The 18,506-nt window shown below is 43.6% G+C and overlaps 1 protein-coding gene across 3 annotated transcripts in view; it reads right to left on the bottom strand.

Moving 5' to 3' along the window:
• Nucleotides 1-5,711: 5,711 nt before the first annotated feature.
• The window catches only part of LOC122812883, a 169,493-nt gene continuing 156,698 nt past the window's right edge, over nucleotides 5,712-18,506 (bottom strand). For all 3 annotated transcript variants that reach the window (XM_044084924.1, XM_044084922.1, XM_044084923.1), the window contains one exon: nucleotides 5,712-6,320. In XM_044084924.1, coding sequence (XP_043940859.1) covers nucleotides 5,910-6,320 — 411 coding nt within the window. In that variant the 3' untranslated portion in view covers nucleotides 5,712-5,909. The remainder of the gene's footprint in view (nucleotides 6,321-18,506) is intronic.

The raw sequence follows: 18,506 nt of genomic DNA, 5'->3' as shown, positions 1-18,506 counted from the left end.
TTAGAGAGCCATGGTGCTGACTAGGCTAGGTCCCTTTGCTTCATCAGGTGTTTACATTCCTTAGAGAGCCATGGTGCTGACTAGGCTAGGTCCCTTTACTTCATCAGGTGTTTACATTCATTAGAGAGCCATGGTGCTGACTAGGCTAGGTCCCTTTACTTCATCAGGTGTTTACATTCCTTAGAGAGCCATGGTGCTGACCAGGCTCGGTCCCTTTACTTCATCAGGTGTTTACATTCTTTAGAGAGCCATGGTGCTGACTAGGCTAGGTCCCTTTACTTCATCAGGTGTTTACATTCCTTAGAGAGCCATGGTGCTGACTAGGCTAGGTTCCTTTACTTCATCAGGTGTTTACATTCCTTAGAGAGCCATGGTGCTGACTAGGCTAGGTCCCTTTACTTCATCAGGTGTTTACATTCCTTAGAGAGCCATGGTGCTGACTAGGCTAGGTCCCTTTACTTCATCAGGTGTTTACATTCCTTAGAGAGCCATGGTGCTGACTAGGCTAGGTCCCTTTACTTCATCAGGTGTTTACATTCCTTAGAGAGCCATGGTGCTGACCAGGCTAGGTCCCTTTGCTTCATCAGGTGTTTACATTCCTTGGAGAGCCATGGTGCTTCATCAGGTGTTTACATTCCTTAGAGAGCCATGGTGCTTCATCAGGTGTTTACATTCCTTAGAGAGCCATGGTGCTGAGTTATTTTTGATTCTTTTCACACGAATGGGAGCTGGGGTATTAAGTGTGTGAAGGAGGGTGTTATTAAAGTATAGTACGGCAGCATTTAGGGAAAATTTTTTAAGGGGTGTCCGGTCTATTTCCTGCAGAAGATTACTGAATTTATGTGGACAGAAATTAGTTGAGTTCCTAACTGATTTTAAAGTGTGTTCATTTAGTTGTTGAGAGTTTGTTCAAGAGAATGAGCTGAAAGATGATCACTCAGGGAGCTAGACAGCGTACCAAAAGAGGGGTAGTTGGCAGGGTAGGATACTAGGATCCAGTCTAGGGTGGATTGGCAGGTAAGATGTTTGCTGTATCTTGTTGGAGTATTGATAAGCTGAGAAAAACCATACAGATTTATACTATTTGTGGGGGAGTTGGAAGCTATGGTTTGCCAATCTATATTTACATCTCCTAAGATTATTGTTTCAAGGTTTATTGTTTGGGATATCCAGAATAAAATATTTTCCAACACTGGTATATTGTTACCTGGTGGGATATATATTACTATTATGCAAATTATTTTTGATATGTTGAGGTCCAGAAAAGAGATTAGTACCCCAGCATTGGAAAAGAGGGGTGTATTACTGGTATCGGGTGTGACACCGAGTGTTGAGGGATATATATAAGTGCTATCCCCCCCCCATTTTTTTAGCTCCATCTCTTCTGGTTATTGCAAAGTTTGGAGGTATTATTTCAGAGTCTTTTACACCGGGGTGTAGCCATGTTTCAGTAAGGGCTAGTACATCAGGTTTGTTTTGCTCAATCCAGGCATGCAGTGGGGCTATTTTATTACATATACTTTTAAGGTTCAGAGTAAGCATGTTTAAATCTTTAGGGTTGCTCTTGTGGTTAGGATTAGAGGGTGGGCCACAGTTAGGATGTATGTCGCCACATTTAAGTAGATAAGTAATGAAGAATGTGTACCATAGGAAGTGTTTTTTATTCCTAGGTGATGGTACTGGTGTCAGGTGTGGTGTCACAGGAGGTGAAGAGGCCAGTTTGTAGCTTGTACAATATGGGAGGGTATAGGGGAAGAGCTGGGAGGAAATATGAGAGAAGCTGTGTTGTTTATTGGGGAGAGGGTTGGAGGAGGTTGTTGATGTGTATTGGTGTGTGGGGGTATGCGAAGATAAAGTTGCAGCGAGGTTAAGAATTAAGAGTAAAGAGGCTGGGCAAGTTAGGAGGAGCATGTCAGCTGTGATAGTGGGTTTAAAAATAGTAAAAGTGGAATGTTATGTGTTTGAATATAATATCAGGTAAAAACAAAGATTATGTTATGTAGTATGTGTACAGCTAAAGGTAAGGTTGGAAATGTTCTGACTTCAGAGTGGGCTTTTGCAGTGTGATTAGGGGTTTTGACTTGCAGTTTGGGCTAAGGATGGGTGGGGGAGATGTGACTGGTCAGTAGTAAAGTTATAGTGAAATGTTAGTTTGTGTGAATAGCACAAGAGAAGGTAGTAAGCCTGGAGTTAATGTAAGATACTTTGAGGTGGTGATTGTGTTGTGATGGTAAAGTAGAGTAAGATGCAAAGAATTATAGTAGGGGGCATGTGAATTCAAGGTGATGGATGTTAGGGAGAGCAGATACGTTTGGCTAAATAAAAGTAAGGTGTGAATGAAATGTGGGTGTGGGCAAGTTAGAGTTGTATTTAACTGGATCATAGAAATGAGAGGGAAGTGATTTGCTTAAGATAAGAGTAGAGGTGCTGGGGGAGGGCTTGATATGGGGGAAGGGCAAGGGAGCGAAGTGAGCAGGAAGAACCACCCCGATGGTTTACCACCATAAACAGTGAGTGAGGTAGAATGTCCATGGATACAAAGACAAGGTGGCTGAACTCTAAATACTTGACCCGAGACACAGAACCAAATTTTATAGTTATGGGCTTTTCAGTGTATTTCCAGGGATGTATTACACTGATAAGAGTGAAATATACTGAAGTCTTAATGGAGCTACACCTTCAGCAGTAAAAGGCCTGTGAGTGTTGGGTGAGTAAGTGGGGGTGAGGATATCCTTCTAGCAGATTCAACACTACAAAACAATACACACTCAATTTAACAAATTAAGTTATTAGTGCAAGCTTTGGAAATTGCCTTCCATAGATTTAACTCAGTGTATTTGCTTCTTGTGTTACTCCACCCCCCACCCCGATGGTTTACCACCATAAACAAATCAGTGAGGTGGAATGTCCATGGATGTATTACACTGATAAGAGTGAAATATACTGAAGTGTTAATGGAGCTTCACCTTCAGCAGTAAAAGGCCTGTGAGTGTTGGGTGAGTATGTGGGTGTGGGGATATCCTTCCAGCAGATTCAATACTACAAAACAATACACACTAGATTTAACTCAGTGTATTTGTTCCATGTGAACTGATGCCAACTTCAGGTGAAATTCAGCTGTGCAAGTTCTTTAGGTAGTGGAGTAGGATAACTTTTGCAGCAGCAGCAGTAGTCAGACTTACGTGTGCTTGTTTCACTTTTTGCAGAGTGAAGCAGCTGGATGGGGAGAATGTGAAGTGACTCTGAATTTGGAGCCACAAAGGCAAAAGTAGTTGAAATCTTTATGGTAGAATAATTAGCACCACCGTTAAATACGGAAGCAAAAAAAATCTAGATTAGCTGGAATCTGGGTCTAACTGTCTCTGGATAGCCCAGACAGAGAATCTTTTCCATTTACTTTTACACACCTTTCTAGTAGATTCCTTCTGAGATGACATGAGTATCTGTTTGACCAGAGAGGAAAACCTGGACTGTCTAGGCATCACTGGAAGTGGAGAAACTATGCAGTGAACTTGCAGGTCTGAATGTCTGAGTTATTCCTGATGAGTGAGAAAGGAGATCCTGGTTTGGGTCCAACATTCAGAAAGGGTGCAGGAAACAAAACCATACTTGATGAGACCAGAATGGAGCAATAAGGATTACTTTGCACTTCCAGTAAAATTCTTTCTGTAGAAACTTTGGAATCACAGGAGTAGGAGGAAAAGCCTACAGGAGCCCAGGAGGCCAATCCTGGACCACAGAGTCTCTTGGTGATTCGCCCTCTGGAGGGATCAGGGTGAAGTATCTGCTGCACTTGCAGCTGAGAGAGGAAGTAAAGAGATTGCAGAATGGCTGACCCTAGCGACAGGAATTCACTTCCATCACCACAGCGTCAAAAGATCACTCATGAAGGAATAAGATGGACTTACTCAAGTTGCCTGCTAGCACATTGGATTTCTCTGGAATATACACTGCCAAAAGAAAGTAGCCAGAAGATACCGCCCACCGTCAAACTCTTGTCAACTCTCAACATAAGGGATAGGACCTGCTTCCCTCCTGCTTGTTGCTGTACCAGACCACCTTTATACTGTTAATCTGTATGGCAATCGTCCATGGAGGAGCTGCATCTTGAAATGCTTGCAACACTAGTAGGACAGCTCTCATTTCCAGGACATTGATGTGAAGACTAGTCTCAAATTGAGACCAGGTTCCCCGGACTGTCACCTTCCTAAGTAATGCCACCCCCCACACTAGTTGGGAGGCATCTGTGGTAACTGTGGCTGCGGGTGATGGAAGGACAAAAGGGCAGCCCTGAGAAGCTTCTTTTGTGGTGATCTACCAGGTAGTATGCACTAAGCAAATCCTTGAGATTTGTACTGGAGTAGAAAGGGACTGTTGTCTTACAGACCATTGTACTACAAATGTCCATTGTAGTCCCCTCATGTAATGTCTTGCTAGGGGTATTAGAGTTATGGAGCAGCCACAGATCCCAGGACTTGTAAAACCAACCTTGTTGTCAGGGAAGGAAGATAGAGAATATGACATTTGATTCAGTATCGTACATATTCTTAAGTGAGGTAAGCTTGCAATTTGAGTCGTCATGTTTGAAGAGCACCAGTGAACTCCAGGACCTGACATAATTCACTGTGATATACAATAAGAATATAAAAACCAAAAAGCCGTAAAAATTCAAAATGAAAAAAATGAAATGGCAAAATATATAGAATAATAATAAAAAGACTATATTTTGCCATATTATTTTTTCATTTTATAATTCACTGTGATGTCCAACTGAAGACACAGCTGGAGCAAGTAGTTGCTGGCTTGAACTAGTAGCGGCTTGGAGGGAGCATCAGTGTCCTGTTTGGATACAGGACATTATTCTTTCGGGAAAACTTGGCTAGGCTTACAACCCCCCCCCCCCCCAGGTTGTTAGCCTAATAACAATCTATGAATCTGTGGAGTCACACATTCTTGTCAGGCAATGAAGGCAAAAGCTGGGAGATGTGGGGTGTCAGCTACTGCTGGTTCAGCTTTTCTCAAGCTTCGTGTTGGCATGATAGCACACTGCTGGAATGGTACCTGTAATACTGGGGCACAAGTGTCTACTTCATACCCCCACCCCCACCCCACACACACACACACACACACACACACACACACACACACACACACACACACACACACACACACACACACACGCACACGCACACACACACGCACACACACACTCACACACACACACACACCATGGCCAATTTAGAGTGCCGAATCTACCCACAACATGTCTTGACAAGTACTACATTTTAGAGACCGTACACAATTCCTACATGTAGAGAATTAAAATGTAACAAAAAAGTAAACTAATTTACTAATACTCATTCTTAAAAAATACACATATACCAGGAAATGTAAAAGGTTAGATGTATCACTGGTATGTACTCACTGTTGCCAACAAAAGGGAGAAACCAAGCCAGTGCTAAATTTTCCCATTTTGTTACTACATAATCAGGACTTCCAGAGTCACTGACATTAAAAATGTTTTAGTCATTGTTTTTGATTCAGTTAGTCACAATTTGCGAATGTGAACAAACATTGCAAACATAAAGGTGTATAACAGAATCCACAGACATCATGGAGATCTCTTTTCCAGTAGCTGCAAAGTTCTCACTGGATATCAGCTCTATTCACATATATCTCTACTTCATAGTCAAAATGAAAGAAACAAGACATTTTTTTTAAGTAAAACAACAGTTTATTATTTTACAGAAACCAGGTTCTGCATTTCTCTGTACCATCACTTTGATTGTAGGAAAGGGAACATTAATATATTAATGTACTAAATTCAAGTAAACATGTTAATTTGTGTCTTACAAAAGGTCACAGAAATAACTGTGAGTGGTAGTGTAGTGCAAACAGAAAGAATATTTTTATTTATTTTTCTTATCATGTGGTCTTTTCAGTAAAGTGTCTTGCTCAACATCCAGATTTTTTTTTTCCCAAACATGCTCCCTAGCTTGGCCCCGACTGCTGCTCCTACCATTGCGAATGTGCCTGTACCAACCACTGTACTGACTGCTACTTAGCACCCTCAGTGCACAAATGAACGCATCAGTAGCGGCATGTGGACCATTCACCATGCCAGCACCTACTGTAAATAGGAGGACAAGACACATCATGCTCACAGCAACTTTCGAATTAATAACCCTAGTCCCAAACTCTTCTCCATTGCTAGAGTTAGACTTCTGTAAATTCTCCTCGAGCTCAACTGCCAATAAGTCTGCATTCATCTCTTTAGGCGCCATCCCCCAGGTTTTGATGAGATTGCCCGAGTTCTCATCCTTTAGGTTAAAAAAAATAAAGGAAGACATAAAACAGGAATAATGTTAATTACAGACAGGGATATAATCTGTGTTAGAAATAATCACATCAGACACTTTCATTTAACTTTACAGAAATTCAGTTTACATTTTTTGGGATTATGAGGTTTGAAGGGAGATCTCCATTTGTTTTAGAAAACATTGCAACCTACAACAAAAGAAAGTTAACTGTTAGCTGTTCAAATGAAGGCCTCATCTTGCAAAAGGGGAATCACAGTCCCCATTAAGAAAGGCTCCCTAACCTGAGCTACATTGGTTGAAATGTGACACTGACAAGGCTGTATGTACCTTGCAAATGTTGCTCCAGCTGAGACACCAGCCTGTTCCTGGACCACACCACTTATCAAATGAATACATTCTTCAAACAGACTATTAAATGCTTCATAAAAAAACTGTTACTTGCATCACAGTGTTTAAACTGTTTTGCCTGAGGCATCACCAAATTCCATACCAAAATTCAGCCCCCGCAGAGAACTCTTACCTTGTTCTTGGGTGGATCTTGGACTCCAGAAGAGTTAGCAAGTTTTACAGGGAGACTGAACCTGATTTTGAAAAAAAATTCCATGGGCAGCTTGTGTTGGTCATCTGACACTGCATGTTCTAGGGAGAGGTCTTATTATGCAGGATGCTTCGCACTGTTAAGAAGGTCCTGACCAGCACCAAAACAGGGTTCTAACTCATTTCCCAGTGGTGCTGCTATCCCTTCCAGCAAGGCTTGCTGCCTGCTGTGGTGAAATTCTCAGACAGGTAAAGAGTGTACCTTGATCAAATCAGGTGCTAGGGAGTGGCAGAAATCCCAATTTGTTATCAGGACAGGCCTCAATCAGGAGTTTTTAGGGTAGGTCCAAGAATATCTATGCAAGGTCTCTCATTCCAGAGAAGATCACACTCTTAACACAGGCCTTGTTCTATTCTTAACGGACTTCATTGCCTAAATTAAAGAAGATTCCATGCTTCTCTGTCCTAAAATGGGCAAGGCACAGTATCAAGAAATTATCACCTACTCTGCAGAAAGGCTTGGACATCCTCAAGACATTTTGCTAGCAACAACCTGGAATATGAAAGAGATGCTATCTGTTTTAAAGGAGTCTTCATCCTCTCAAGAAGAATAAAGCATTTTTATGGATGCACGATAGCCTTCTATGTGAAGTTTCTGATTACATCAAGAAAGGCTTCAAATATTTTGAACAGAAAACGTTTGTGGTTCTATGAATGCTTCTATTTACTAGAAATCTGCAGTTATACTGCATCAAAAAGTGAAGTCTGAATTAAATTTACTGAGCTTAGACTGAAGCACTTTTTATACATGTTTCTCTTTTTCCATCTGGATGCACTTTATGTACATTATTATGGTTTTACAGATAGACGACATTACAGTCAGGTCTACATTAAGCAGAACAGTTAAGAATACAAGCAATCAAAATGCTACACATCTTCCGTCAATTTATTAATAATACTCCTCATTTCTGAACTGCAGTGGATTGCCATTTTCCTGTTAGCATAGACTTTATCAAGATTGTGAAACTGACAGACTCTTCATGGTCATGGTACTGTGTTATGATATCTCCTTCCGACACTAGGTTCTGGGTTTGATCCTGACCTTCTCTCATAAACTATGCTGCCTGACAGTGCAGAGAATCGATGCAGTTACCTGTTAACAAGTTGCTTTGTGTGGTCCAGGATTTGATTCCCCCAACCTTCATTTGCCTATGGGGTCCCTTTGAGCAAGTCACTTTGTCCCAAAGCACTGTGTGGTCATTAAAAAACTGGACTAGGCTCCTCAACGGTCTTGTGGATTGTATGTATAGTGACTAGCTATGCATCCATGAATCTACCAACATTAAACAAGCTTCAGAAAGTTGCAAGAGTTGCTGAAATTTTTCATTAAAATACACTTGAAACATTAGTTAATGCACATGGGTTTAAAGAGTTTCTAATATTTTCCACCTAATTTTAACAAGCTATGCAGTTAAGGAATGCCATTGCAAGGTCATAGACACGTCTAGTGGCAAGAACCACCAAAACAACACATGCATCATCAAGACACCACCGTTCCATGTGATCATAAGTATGAGTTTTCCAGCTGCTGAAAGATGATACGAATACGGGTCTATACTACATTGCCAAAAGGCTTGTTCATAGAACGCCTTTTCATCGACACGTAAACATTGAAGTACCAAAACTCTGAATGACCACGTCAGCAATTTTTTTCCCAGGGGAAGACATCACTTGGCCAACCACAAACAAAACAAACTGTAAGACTGTGCCCTCCTATCCCCCCCTAACTAAATATACCAACTCTGAGATTGCACTACAGTGGAGGAAACGGCAAATTCCAGACAACAGCCTAGCAATTTATTTCCCCTGGAAAAATTCACTTAAGTGGCCGTTCAAAGTTTTGGTACTTCAATGTTTACATGTTGTTGAAAAGGCGTTTGATGAACAAGCCTTTTGACAATGTACTATAGACCCCGAATAGACCTGTACTCTGTGACAGACAACTGCATGCGTAACATTAGTGGCTCTGCTTTAGGACGTACCTGATGTGCAGCACAAAGCAAACATTCGCATCTGTGATAAAGAAAGCAGATATACGAAGTGATACAGCACTCTGAGGTAATGACCTATGTATGTGATGCAATGTCTCCGTAACATTCTGAATATTGTTAGGTACAGCTCTACAGAATTATGTTAAGACCCATCAGTATTTAGTGCACCTAAGCTCGAGATTCTTGTATTAAGGGCTTTAATGCAAGTCCTATACTTTAATCCCCAGAACTCCTTGTACTTACAGTCTGATCCTTGGGAGGTCAGAATGTTGTGCATCACTTTATGCAAAATGGGTGGACGTGTGTTATTTGGCATTTGGAACAGCAGCGCACATGGTCCACTGATGAAGCAGCTTCTCGACAGTCACACTGCTTTGGTGGTTTGTGACGTGAGTTTAATGTGTGTGACTGTACAGTAGTATTTCATACAGTGAAACCTAGTTTTCCATTAGTACAGCATTGCAAGTTACTTTTGTTATGAAGGGTAGTTTAAACCAGAACAGTTTGCCTGCTTTTGATGTTGTATTCAGATACCACACCACAAAGCACCTCTGTGATCACAAGCTACTCTCCTGTCAAGTGAGTATGATAATAAAACAGATTTACATCCCACAGACCAGGTGAATCAAGCTATAAAATGACTTCTTAGTAACTCTGAGGATTGCAATATATTGTGCAAATTTCTTTGCTAATAAAAAACTTTTAGTTATGTACTCACCATAACTTCAGATGTTTGGGATCCATCTCGCCTACATTCTGAATGATGGGTTCGGAGCCGATCCCTCGGCTCCGACTCGGCACGCTTATGCCAAAGAGCGAAGTCTCTTATTGGCTGAGCTTACTATATCCCAGGATGCACCACTACCAGTCCCCCAGATCTAGTTTGTCCGCATACATGCACACATGCATACCCTGCTTATATAACATCGTCAGATGAAACAAGATAAAAACAGTGGAGCTCAAAACCGTTCAATCTCTTCTGATCTGCAAGGCAGGGGGAAGGAGGGTGGGTATCAGGAATGTGGCGAGATGGATCCCAAACATCTGAAGTTATGGTGAGTACATAACTAAAAGATGTTATGTGATCCTATCTCGCCTACATTCTGAATGATGGGACAGCGTCCCTAGCACCTGAATCCTGGGTGGCTCACTGGAAAACACTCCTGAGTACCGTGGAACCAAATGAAGCTCGTCCTCTAGATGCCACATCCAATTTGTAGTGGGAAATGAAAGTGTGCGGGTTGGACCAAGTAGCCGCAGCACAAATTTCCGATATAGCGAGCTTGGAATGAAAGGCTATAGAAGTAGCCATAGCTCTTGTAGAGTGAGCTTTGATAGATGATGTAAGTTGTTTATTCGAGGAAGAATAGGCCTGAGTTATGCAATCTCTGATCCATTTTGAAATTGTAGCTTTTGTAATGGTTTGGCCCAATTTATTATCTGAGAAGGACACAAACAACTGGTCTGACTTACGAAGTCGCTGAGTCCTGTCTAAATAGAAGCGTAATTGCCTGTGAACATCCAATTTATGGAGAGTGTATTCTGCTTCATTAGAGAATTTTGGAAAGAAAACTGGTAGCTCTAGAGATTGTTGAAGACAGAAACTAGAACAGACTTTTGGGACAAAGGATGGATTAGGCCTAAGTGATACTCTATCCTTGTGGAAAATCAAGTACGGTGGTTTAATAGACAGGGCTTGAAGCTCTGAGACTCTTCTTGCAGAGGTAATAGCCACTAAGAATGCCGTTTTCCAAGAGAGATATTTTAATTCGCATGTAGCAGCCGGTTCAAAGGGAGGAGATGTTAATGCGCGAAGCACCAAATCAAGATCCCACGGAGGTGCGGGATGAAAAACTGGTGGTCTTAACAGACTGGCACCTTTAATGAACGTTTTACATAGTCTGCTGCTCATCAAAGGAGGATCCGTGGATTCATGGAATTTAGCTATAGCAGCTAGTTGGACTTTAATAGTTGATACAGAAGATCCCTGATTAAACAGGGATGTTAAGAATTTCAAAACCTCTGGGACAGGAGCAGTGATAGGATCTAAGCCTTTGAGTTGAGCCCAGATAGCAAACCTCTTCCACTTACTGAGGTACAATTTGTTACTGGTGGGTTTGTGGGCCGAAGATAAAATGTGAACAACTTCCGGGTCTAGTGTGTGCTTTCTAACTAAGGTTGGAAGTGGAGGAGCCAAGCTGTCAATTTTAGAGATTGAAGGGACTGATGCCAAAGTCCCGACTGATGGATTAGCAAATCCGGGATCAGGTCTAAGGTCCACGGATTGTCCACTGCATGCTTTTTCAGGTAAGGAAACCATATCTGACGAGGCCAGTATGGGGCAATCAGAATCATTGAAGACCCCAGTTGAGAAGCTTTTTGAATAACTTTTGGAAGGAGTGGAATTGGAGGAAAGGCATAAAGTAGCCCTGTTGGCCAAGGTTGTGCTAGAGCATCCATGGCTGGTACTCCCTGATGTGGGATCAAGGAGAAGAACCTTTGGCACTTGGTGTTTAGTGGAGTTGCAAATAGGTCGCAGCACGGCGTCCCCCATCTCCTGAAAACCTGAGCTGCTACTGTTTGGTTTAGAGACCACTCGTGTGGAGAGAGAATTGTCCTGCTCAATTTGTCTGCCAATATATTTGATTTTCCCGGAATGTGGGTCGCTACCAAGGAGCGGTTGGTAGCTACAGCCCATTCCCACACTCTCATGGCCTCTCTGCAAAGGGGGTAAGATCTGGTCCCTCCTTGTTTGTTCAGATACCAGACCACCGACATGTTGTCCGTGTGGATGCCGATGATGCCCTGAGGAAGAGACTTGTGTAAGGCCTGTAGGGATAGAAGTACAGCCCTCATCTCCAACACATTGATGTGGAGAAGAGCTTCGTCTGGAAGCCAGGAGCCCTGAACTAGCCTGCCCAGACAATGCCCCCCCCACCCTATCTGGGAGGCATCTGTCGTCAGGGTAACCACTGGAGAGGGAATAACAAAGGGGCTTCCTTGATTCAGATTGGAAGTCTGAAGCCACCAGCGAAGGTCCCGTTTGCATGTTTCCGTAATCATTATGTGATGATTGAGGGGAAGATCCTGAAAGGACCATTGAGTTGACAATAGCCACTGAAGAATCCTCATGTGCAATCTTGCCAGAGGAACTAAAAAGAACCGTGGCAGACATTGAGCCTAAAACCTGTAGAACCATCCTGGCTGGGGCTTTGGATCTCGAGATCAGAGCTTGAACTTGGCCCTGTAAAGTTTGGATCCTTTCGGCAGGAAGAAAGACGCGCATCAATCTTGAGTCTATCTCTGCTCCTATGAACCTTATGTGTTGAGAGGGCAGCAAGACAGACTTTGACCAATTGAATGTAATCCCCAGGGTAGCACCCAGGAGATGGTGGCTTTGAGGTTGTCCATTAGTAGATGCCTGGTGGTGGCAGTCAGGAGCCAGTCGTCCGGATAGGGAAACACTTGGAATCCAAGACTTCTGAGGTGAGCCGTCACTACTGCCAAACACTTGGTGAACACCCTGGGGGCTGTGGTGAGACCAAAGGGCAGAGCACAAAATTGGTAATGACTGACTCCCAGGCTGAAGCGCAGATACCTCCTGGACGCCTGATGTATCGGTATGTGATAATAGGCGTCCTTGAGGTCTATGGAGCACATCCAAACATCCTTCTCCAACAATGGGAGAATGGATTGTAACGTGACCATTCGGAATTTGGATTTCGTGATGGATTGGTTCAGTTCGCTGAGATCCAATATTGGTCTCAGGTCCCCTGTCTTTTTTGGTACTAAAAAGAACCTGGAGTAATTTCCTGATCCGATCTGGTCTGTGGGGACCGGTTGGATGACTCCTTTTTCTAGCAGCTTTAACGCTTCTGCGGCTGCCATTTCCCTTTGACTGGGTGGTGGGTCCGGGATTTTTTTGGACGGTGGGGGCGAGTTTGTGAATGGGATGGTGTAACCTCCGGCAATGATCCGAAGCACCCATCTGTCCTGAGTGATAGACTCCCAGGCTTTTAAGTGCTTGGCAAAACAACACCCGACTGGCTCCGGAGCAGCACAGCCGGGCAATCCCTCATGATGTGTGGGAGGCTGAAGAGCCACGAAAGGACTCGCGGTCTCCAGAATTGCGGGGCCCTCTGCTGCCTCTGGGACGGCGTCTCCCTGAAAAATTTCCCCGTCCTCTGCCTCTGGAAGGGGAATCTTCCTGCTGTTGGGGGAAAAACTTGCGAGATTTGTGGAACCACATTTTTCCCCCTCCTTTAGCCTTGGGGTAAGGCCGAAAGGGAGTGGAATAACGGGCACCTACGGCAGATAAAGTTTTTCCCTCTTGCTCACAGCGGGTAAGGGTGTCTTTAACCTTGGGTCCAAACAAGGAGGACCCATCAAAGGGAGCGTCGGCGAAGGAAGACTTGAAGGCCTCCGCAAACTGACACAAGCGGAGCCAGGCTTGTCTCCGTAGAGCCACGCCTGTGCCTGCCGCTCTACCCGCCCCTTCGGCCGCATAGGAAATGAGCCTCATGGATGAGTTAGAAATTGATGTAAGGATAGCCAACTGAGAGCTAACTGACTGGGCTAGCTGCTCAGGTAGGTTACCCGAGAGGGAATCTGACAACTCCTTGACCAGATCCCTCTGAAGCCTGGTAAAATGTGCCAAATAATTCAGAGACCTTAAAGTAAAGGCCGCTGAAGTCAGGGTGCGCTTCCCGTACCTGTCCATACTCCTAGACTCCTTATTAGGAGGATGGACGGACGTTGAAGCCTCTGCCACGTCCTGTTGTGTAGCAGATGCCACCACCATGGCATCTACAGCCACGCCTTTAGTGAGGAACTCCTTCTCGGGGGGAGCAGACAAAAATTTATTTGGACGAGAAGGGACTGGTTCCACGGTATCTGGATGTTCCCACGCCGACAAACTAAATCCAGAAGCTCGTCGAAGGCCGGAGACACCCAGGAGGCGGAGGGCTGAGCCCCAAAGGCCTTGAGGAGCACTGACTCATCAGCAGAGGGGGGTTTGGATATCCAGCCGCCTCGTTGTTTGAGGATCTCTAAAATGTCTGCAAATGAGACATCATCCGAGGGCGACTGGGACCCCTCTGCATCATCAAGATCAGTGTCCGATGTAATAGACTCGGGAGTCCACGTGCTTCCTCTTGCACGATCTCTTCCTTGGGGTTCCTCCAAGACAACTCAAGAACCCTCAGGAGGAGGGGAACCCCAACGGGGTAACCTCAGGCCCAGGGGCTCCGCTGACTACGGACAGGGAACTGCCAAAGACCCAGTCTCCACGCCCAGGAAGGTGCTGGTAAAGCCGGAGAGATGGCCGAAGAAGACTTGGCCAAGGCACTCCTCATAGCCCTGAAAGCCGGACCCCAGAATCCTGGGAGTGTCCAGTCTCCGGAGCCATGATAGCAGACGGCAATCCCGCAGCTGAAGCACCGAGAGGGAGGCTTGGAACCGAAAGCATAGGTCCCGAAACTTCACCCCCGGGTCCAGCCGAAGAAGTCCGTGTACCAAACTCGGACCCGGCCCGGGTTGGAGTAAGGGTCGGAGCCGACCCTAAGATCTCCATCGGCTCCAACAGCATCTGCTCCGACGGAGCCGAAGCGGTCGGAGGAGGAATAGCCATGGGATGGGCATGGACTATCGGCTCCGAAGCCAACTGGGTCGGAGCCGAAACAAATTTTTGAAAGACTGGGGACTGGAACAGTCTTTGGAGCACCCTGTCTATATCCGAATCCGACATCCTCGAGGACTTAGAGGATACTGAACGGGTTCGAGAAGGCCTCTCCAACGGCCCCAAAGGACTAGGGGACCGGCTCCGAGGCGACTCGATGATTATCGGCGCCGAGGGAATATCCACAGTAGTTTCCATCGGTGCCGAGGAGGAAGTGTCTGAGCGGACAACCTTAGTCGGCTCCGAGACCAGTGGAACCGACGAAGATGACCCGCCTCTCGATGCCCCAGCCATCGGCTCCGAAACCTGAGGAGTCGAGACTGGTGACATCGAGGCAGACCGTTCCACCCTCGGCTCCGAAGTCCTTGGAGCCGAAGGAGAAGCCTGCTTAAGTCTTTTGGCGGCCGGATCCGACGGACTGGTCGGAGCCGACGCCTTCTTCTTTTTGGTTGGAGAAGGAGAGGATGCTAGAGCTTCTTCGAAGGAGGGCTTGATTAAGCCTTTAAGAATAAGCTTATTTTTCCTCTCCTGGAGGACCCTTGAGGAAAAAGCGTGACACACGCTGCATGATTCTTGTAAATGTTTTGCACCCAAACAATAAACACAGATAGAGTGGTCATCCGTGATTGACATCTTAAAATTACATTTGGTGCATTTTTTGAAGCCCGAAGGCTTAGGATTTTGTGACATTATGACCAAAAATGCAGAAATTTCTTACAGTAAGAAAAAACACAATCCAAGTTTAGCTTTACTTAACTGACTCTACAATCAGTTTAGAACTGCCGTTCAACAATCCAAGCAAGAAACTCAAGGGGATCGGAAATCCCAAAAGTTTGAGAGGGGTTAACTGACCGAGAAAGGCCCTACAGATAAGGTAGGCCTGAATCAGAAACAACGTCCCAATCACTCAACAAGTTCCACAAAAAAAACTTCAATCACTACTCAAATAACAGAATAGCCGTTAAAACAGCTTTTTATGACAGGAAAAGCAATTTTCTGACAGAAAAAAGTAAGTAAAATTTTACTACTCAGCTCAGCCAGCTCGAGACCACGTCTTCACTAGTAAGCGGCAAACGAGATCTGAGGGACTGGTAGTGGTGCATCCTGGGATATAGTAAGCTCAGCCAATAAGAGACTTCGCTCTTTGGCATAAGCGTGCCGAGTCGGAGCCGAGGGATCAGCTCTGAACCCATCATTCAGAATGTAGGCGAGATAGGATCACATAACATCAAGAAACATAAAGCGTAATTTTAAAAGAATATAGACAGGTCTGTATCAAGTTATATATTTTAAAGCTAAAATTTTCTATGTGACATCGGTAGCGCTATATTAGCACTGGCGGTCCACAGAACCAAAAATGACTGACCACGGCTGCCAGTTCTCATACCCTTGGAATACATGTGATTTCACTTTTACAACACTGACAGCAGTCTTAAGAACAAAAAACTGCAGAGATGCTGTCTCCATGCAAGTACCCAAGTAGCATCTTAATCTGACAGGATATTCTTGTCATACTGATTATTGCTGTCCTCCGTCTGTGTTGGGTTTTCTGGAAAAAGAGGCTGCTGTTAAGGAAGAACATTTAGAAAACATTAACAAAGCCTCAGGCTTGTTGCTTATCTGCACCTGCAATGTGGACTTTACAGTTTCTGTTCTAGTTTTCTGAAAGAGATGAAAACTTCCATTAATACCCCACCCAATCAAACAACAAGAAATAAAGGCAGATGGGGGCATCATTTTCAAAGTGTACTGCAGCACACAAATACTGTGTGTTGCAATATGTGCGGAACCTTAAACCAATATAACAGGCATGCTGTTCTCTTATACATGATCTGTGATTGCTACCTTGTTATTACTGGTTCCAGAGTTTCACTGTTAAGGGACACCATGGATCTCATGTTCAGCACTAAGTCTGACATCACTGTGTGTCAGTCTGTAAAAATGCCACAGTTATCCACAGCATCTGCACTTCCTGCCACATAAAACCACTGCATGATCTGCTGAGGCTTCAAAAAGAGCACTGCTTACTAATTATGTACACAGTACCCACATGCTTGTTTGTGTGAGTGGATGTGTGTGCGTTTATTTGAGTTATTCAAAAAACATTTAAGTTTCACTGATATTCCTATATTGAGAAACAATTTGGAAATGTATAAAAACACAAAATATTTTTTTTCAACGTGGCAACACCTTCTTCACTCCACCCAGGTGGGAGGGTCTGGCCTTTTACAACCCCCAAACTTAAAATCAGATGCAGTCCCCACACTGTCATACACAATATATAAGTGCATGATGTTTCAACAAACCACGATTAAAGGAAATTGAAGAAAAGATGCCTCATGCACTTAACCTCATGAGAAGGTAGGTATGCTGTGTATGTATGTATGTTAGGACTAATGTGCATGGATATATAGTTGTCTACATTATTTCATTACCACAATTTTTATTGCAGCACAATCCATCAAAACCAACTCATCAAGTCCTGAAAAATCAAAACACTACAAAACTACTAAAACCCACAGCAACCTCGCCCCAACATTAAAAGAATAAATTAGTAAAAACCACAACAAACTCCCCCATCATTAGACAAATTACCAAAAACCACAGCAACCACCTTCATTAAGTAGATAAATTCCTAAAAATCAAAGCAACTCTCATATCATTATATAGCTAAATTACTAAGAACTACAGCTACCCCGTCCCATCATTAAAAGGATAAATTACTAAAAAATCAAAGCAACTGTGATATCATAATATAGAAAAATTACTAAGAGCAGCAGCAACCATGCCCCATCATTAAACAGTTAAATTACTAAAAACCACAGCAACCCCCATCATTAAATTACTTAAAACCAGAGTAACCATGCCCCCATAATTAAATAAAATCCTAAAGACCACAGCAACCCCATCATTAAATAGCTACATTATTAAAAACACAGCAACCCTGCCCCACCATTAAGTAGATAAATTAATAAAAACCACAGCAACTCTACCACATCATTAGATACATTACTAAAAAACCCAGCAACCCCATCATTAAATTACTTTTAAGTAAATTACTAAAAAACATAGCAACCACACCCTCACTAAACAGATAACTTACTAAAAACAACAGCAACCCCCATCATTAGAAACATTTCTAAAAACTACAGCAACCCCGCCTCATCATTAAGTGGCTACATTACTGAAAACCACAGTAACTCCACCCCCACCATTAAATAAATAAATTAATAAAAAGACAGCTGTGACAAAGGGGGATACTGTCAGCCCAGGTAGCTGGAATTTTGTAAATAATTATATATCATTTGTGAATATCAACATGATTTACATCAGATGCTTGTGTTACAACTGTATTAGAACTGTGTGTCATGTGTGTCAAGCTGCATGTACAGATGTGTGTGTTGAAAAGGTATTTGTAGGGTGCTGTGCTTGAAATGTGGCTGTGGTGTGCCCTGCTGGAGGAGAGCAGAGATGTGCATGCACTATTATAGCTGTTTGGATGTATGTACTTTGTCAGTGGAGACTGTAATGCGGGAGGTTAACTTCAGAGAAATGGATGAAGTTGGATTGCTTTGTAGGCTATGCAGTAGGGGATGGTGTCTTTCAGTTTTCAATGCAGCTGGAGGCAGAGAGTCTGTGCTGAGGAGCTGTCGGTATTGTCTTAGAAGTGTTTTATTGTTTTGACTTTCAACATCTGCCAAGGATCTGAGGTATATGTATTTTTGAAGGTGAATGCTGGATGCTGCCAGCTGCTATCAGTGGTTGTTTTGGGCCTGGGAATTAGAGGTCGGATGGCAAGGGGTGATGTCATTCTGCAGGCTAGCCCAGCAGTGATATTATTTTGAGGGGTCTCCTGGTGAGACAGAGCATTCTGTATTATGTCTTGGATCTGACATCAAGGAAAACCATTCACCACACATT

The sequence above is a fragment of the Protopterus annectens genome, chromosome 10.part0 (assembly GCF_019279795.1).
Source record: "Protopterus annectens isolate FY-2018-M chromosome 10.part0, PAN1.0, whole genome shotgun sequence".
Classification (NCBI taxonomy): Eukaryota; Metazoa; Chordata; order Ceratodontiformes; family Protopteridae; genus Protopterus; species Protopterus annectens.
This window is presented reverse-complemented; position numbering and strand designations above follow the sequence as displayed.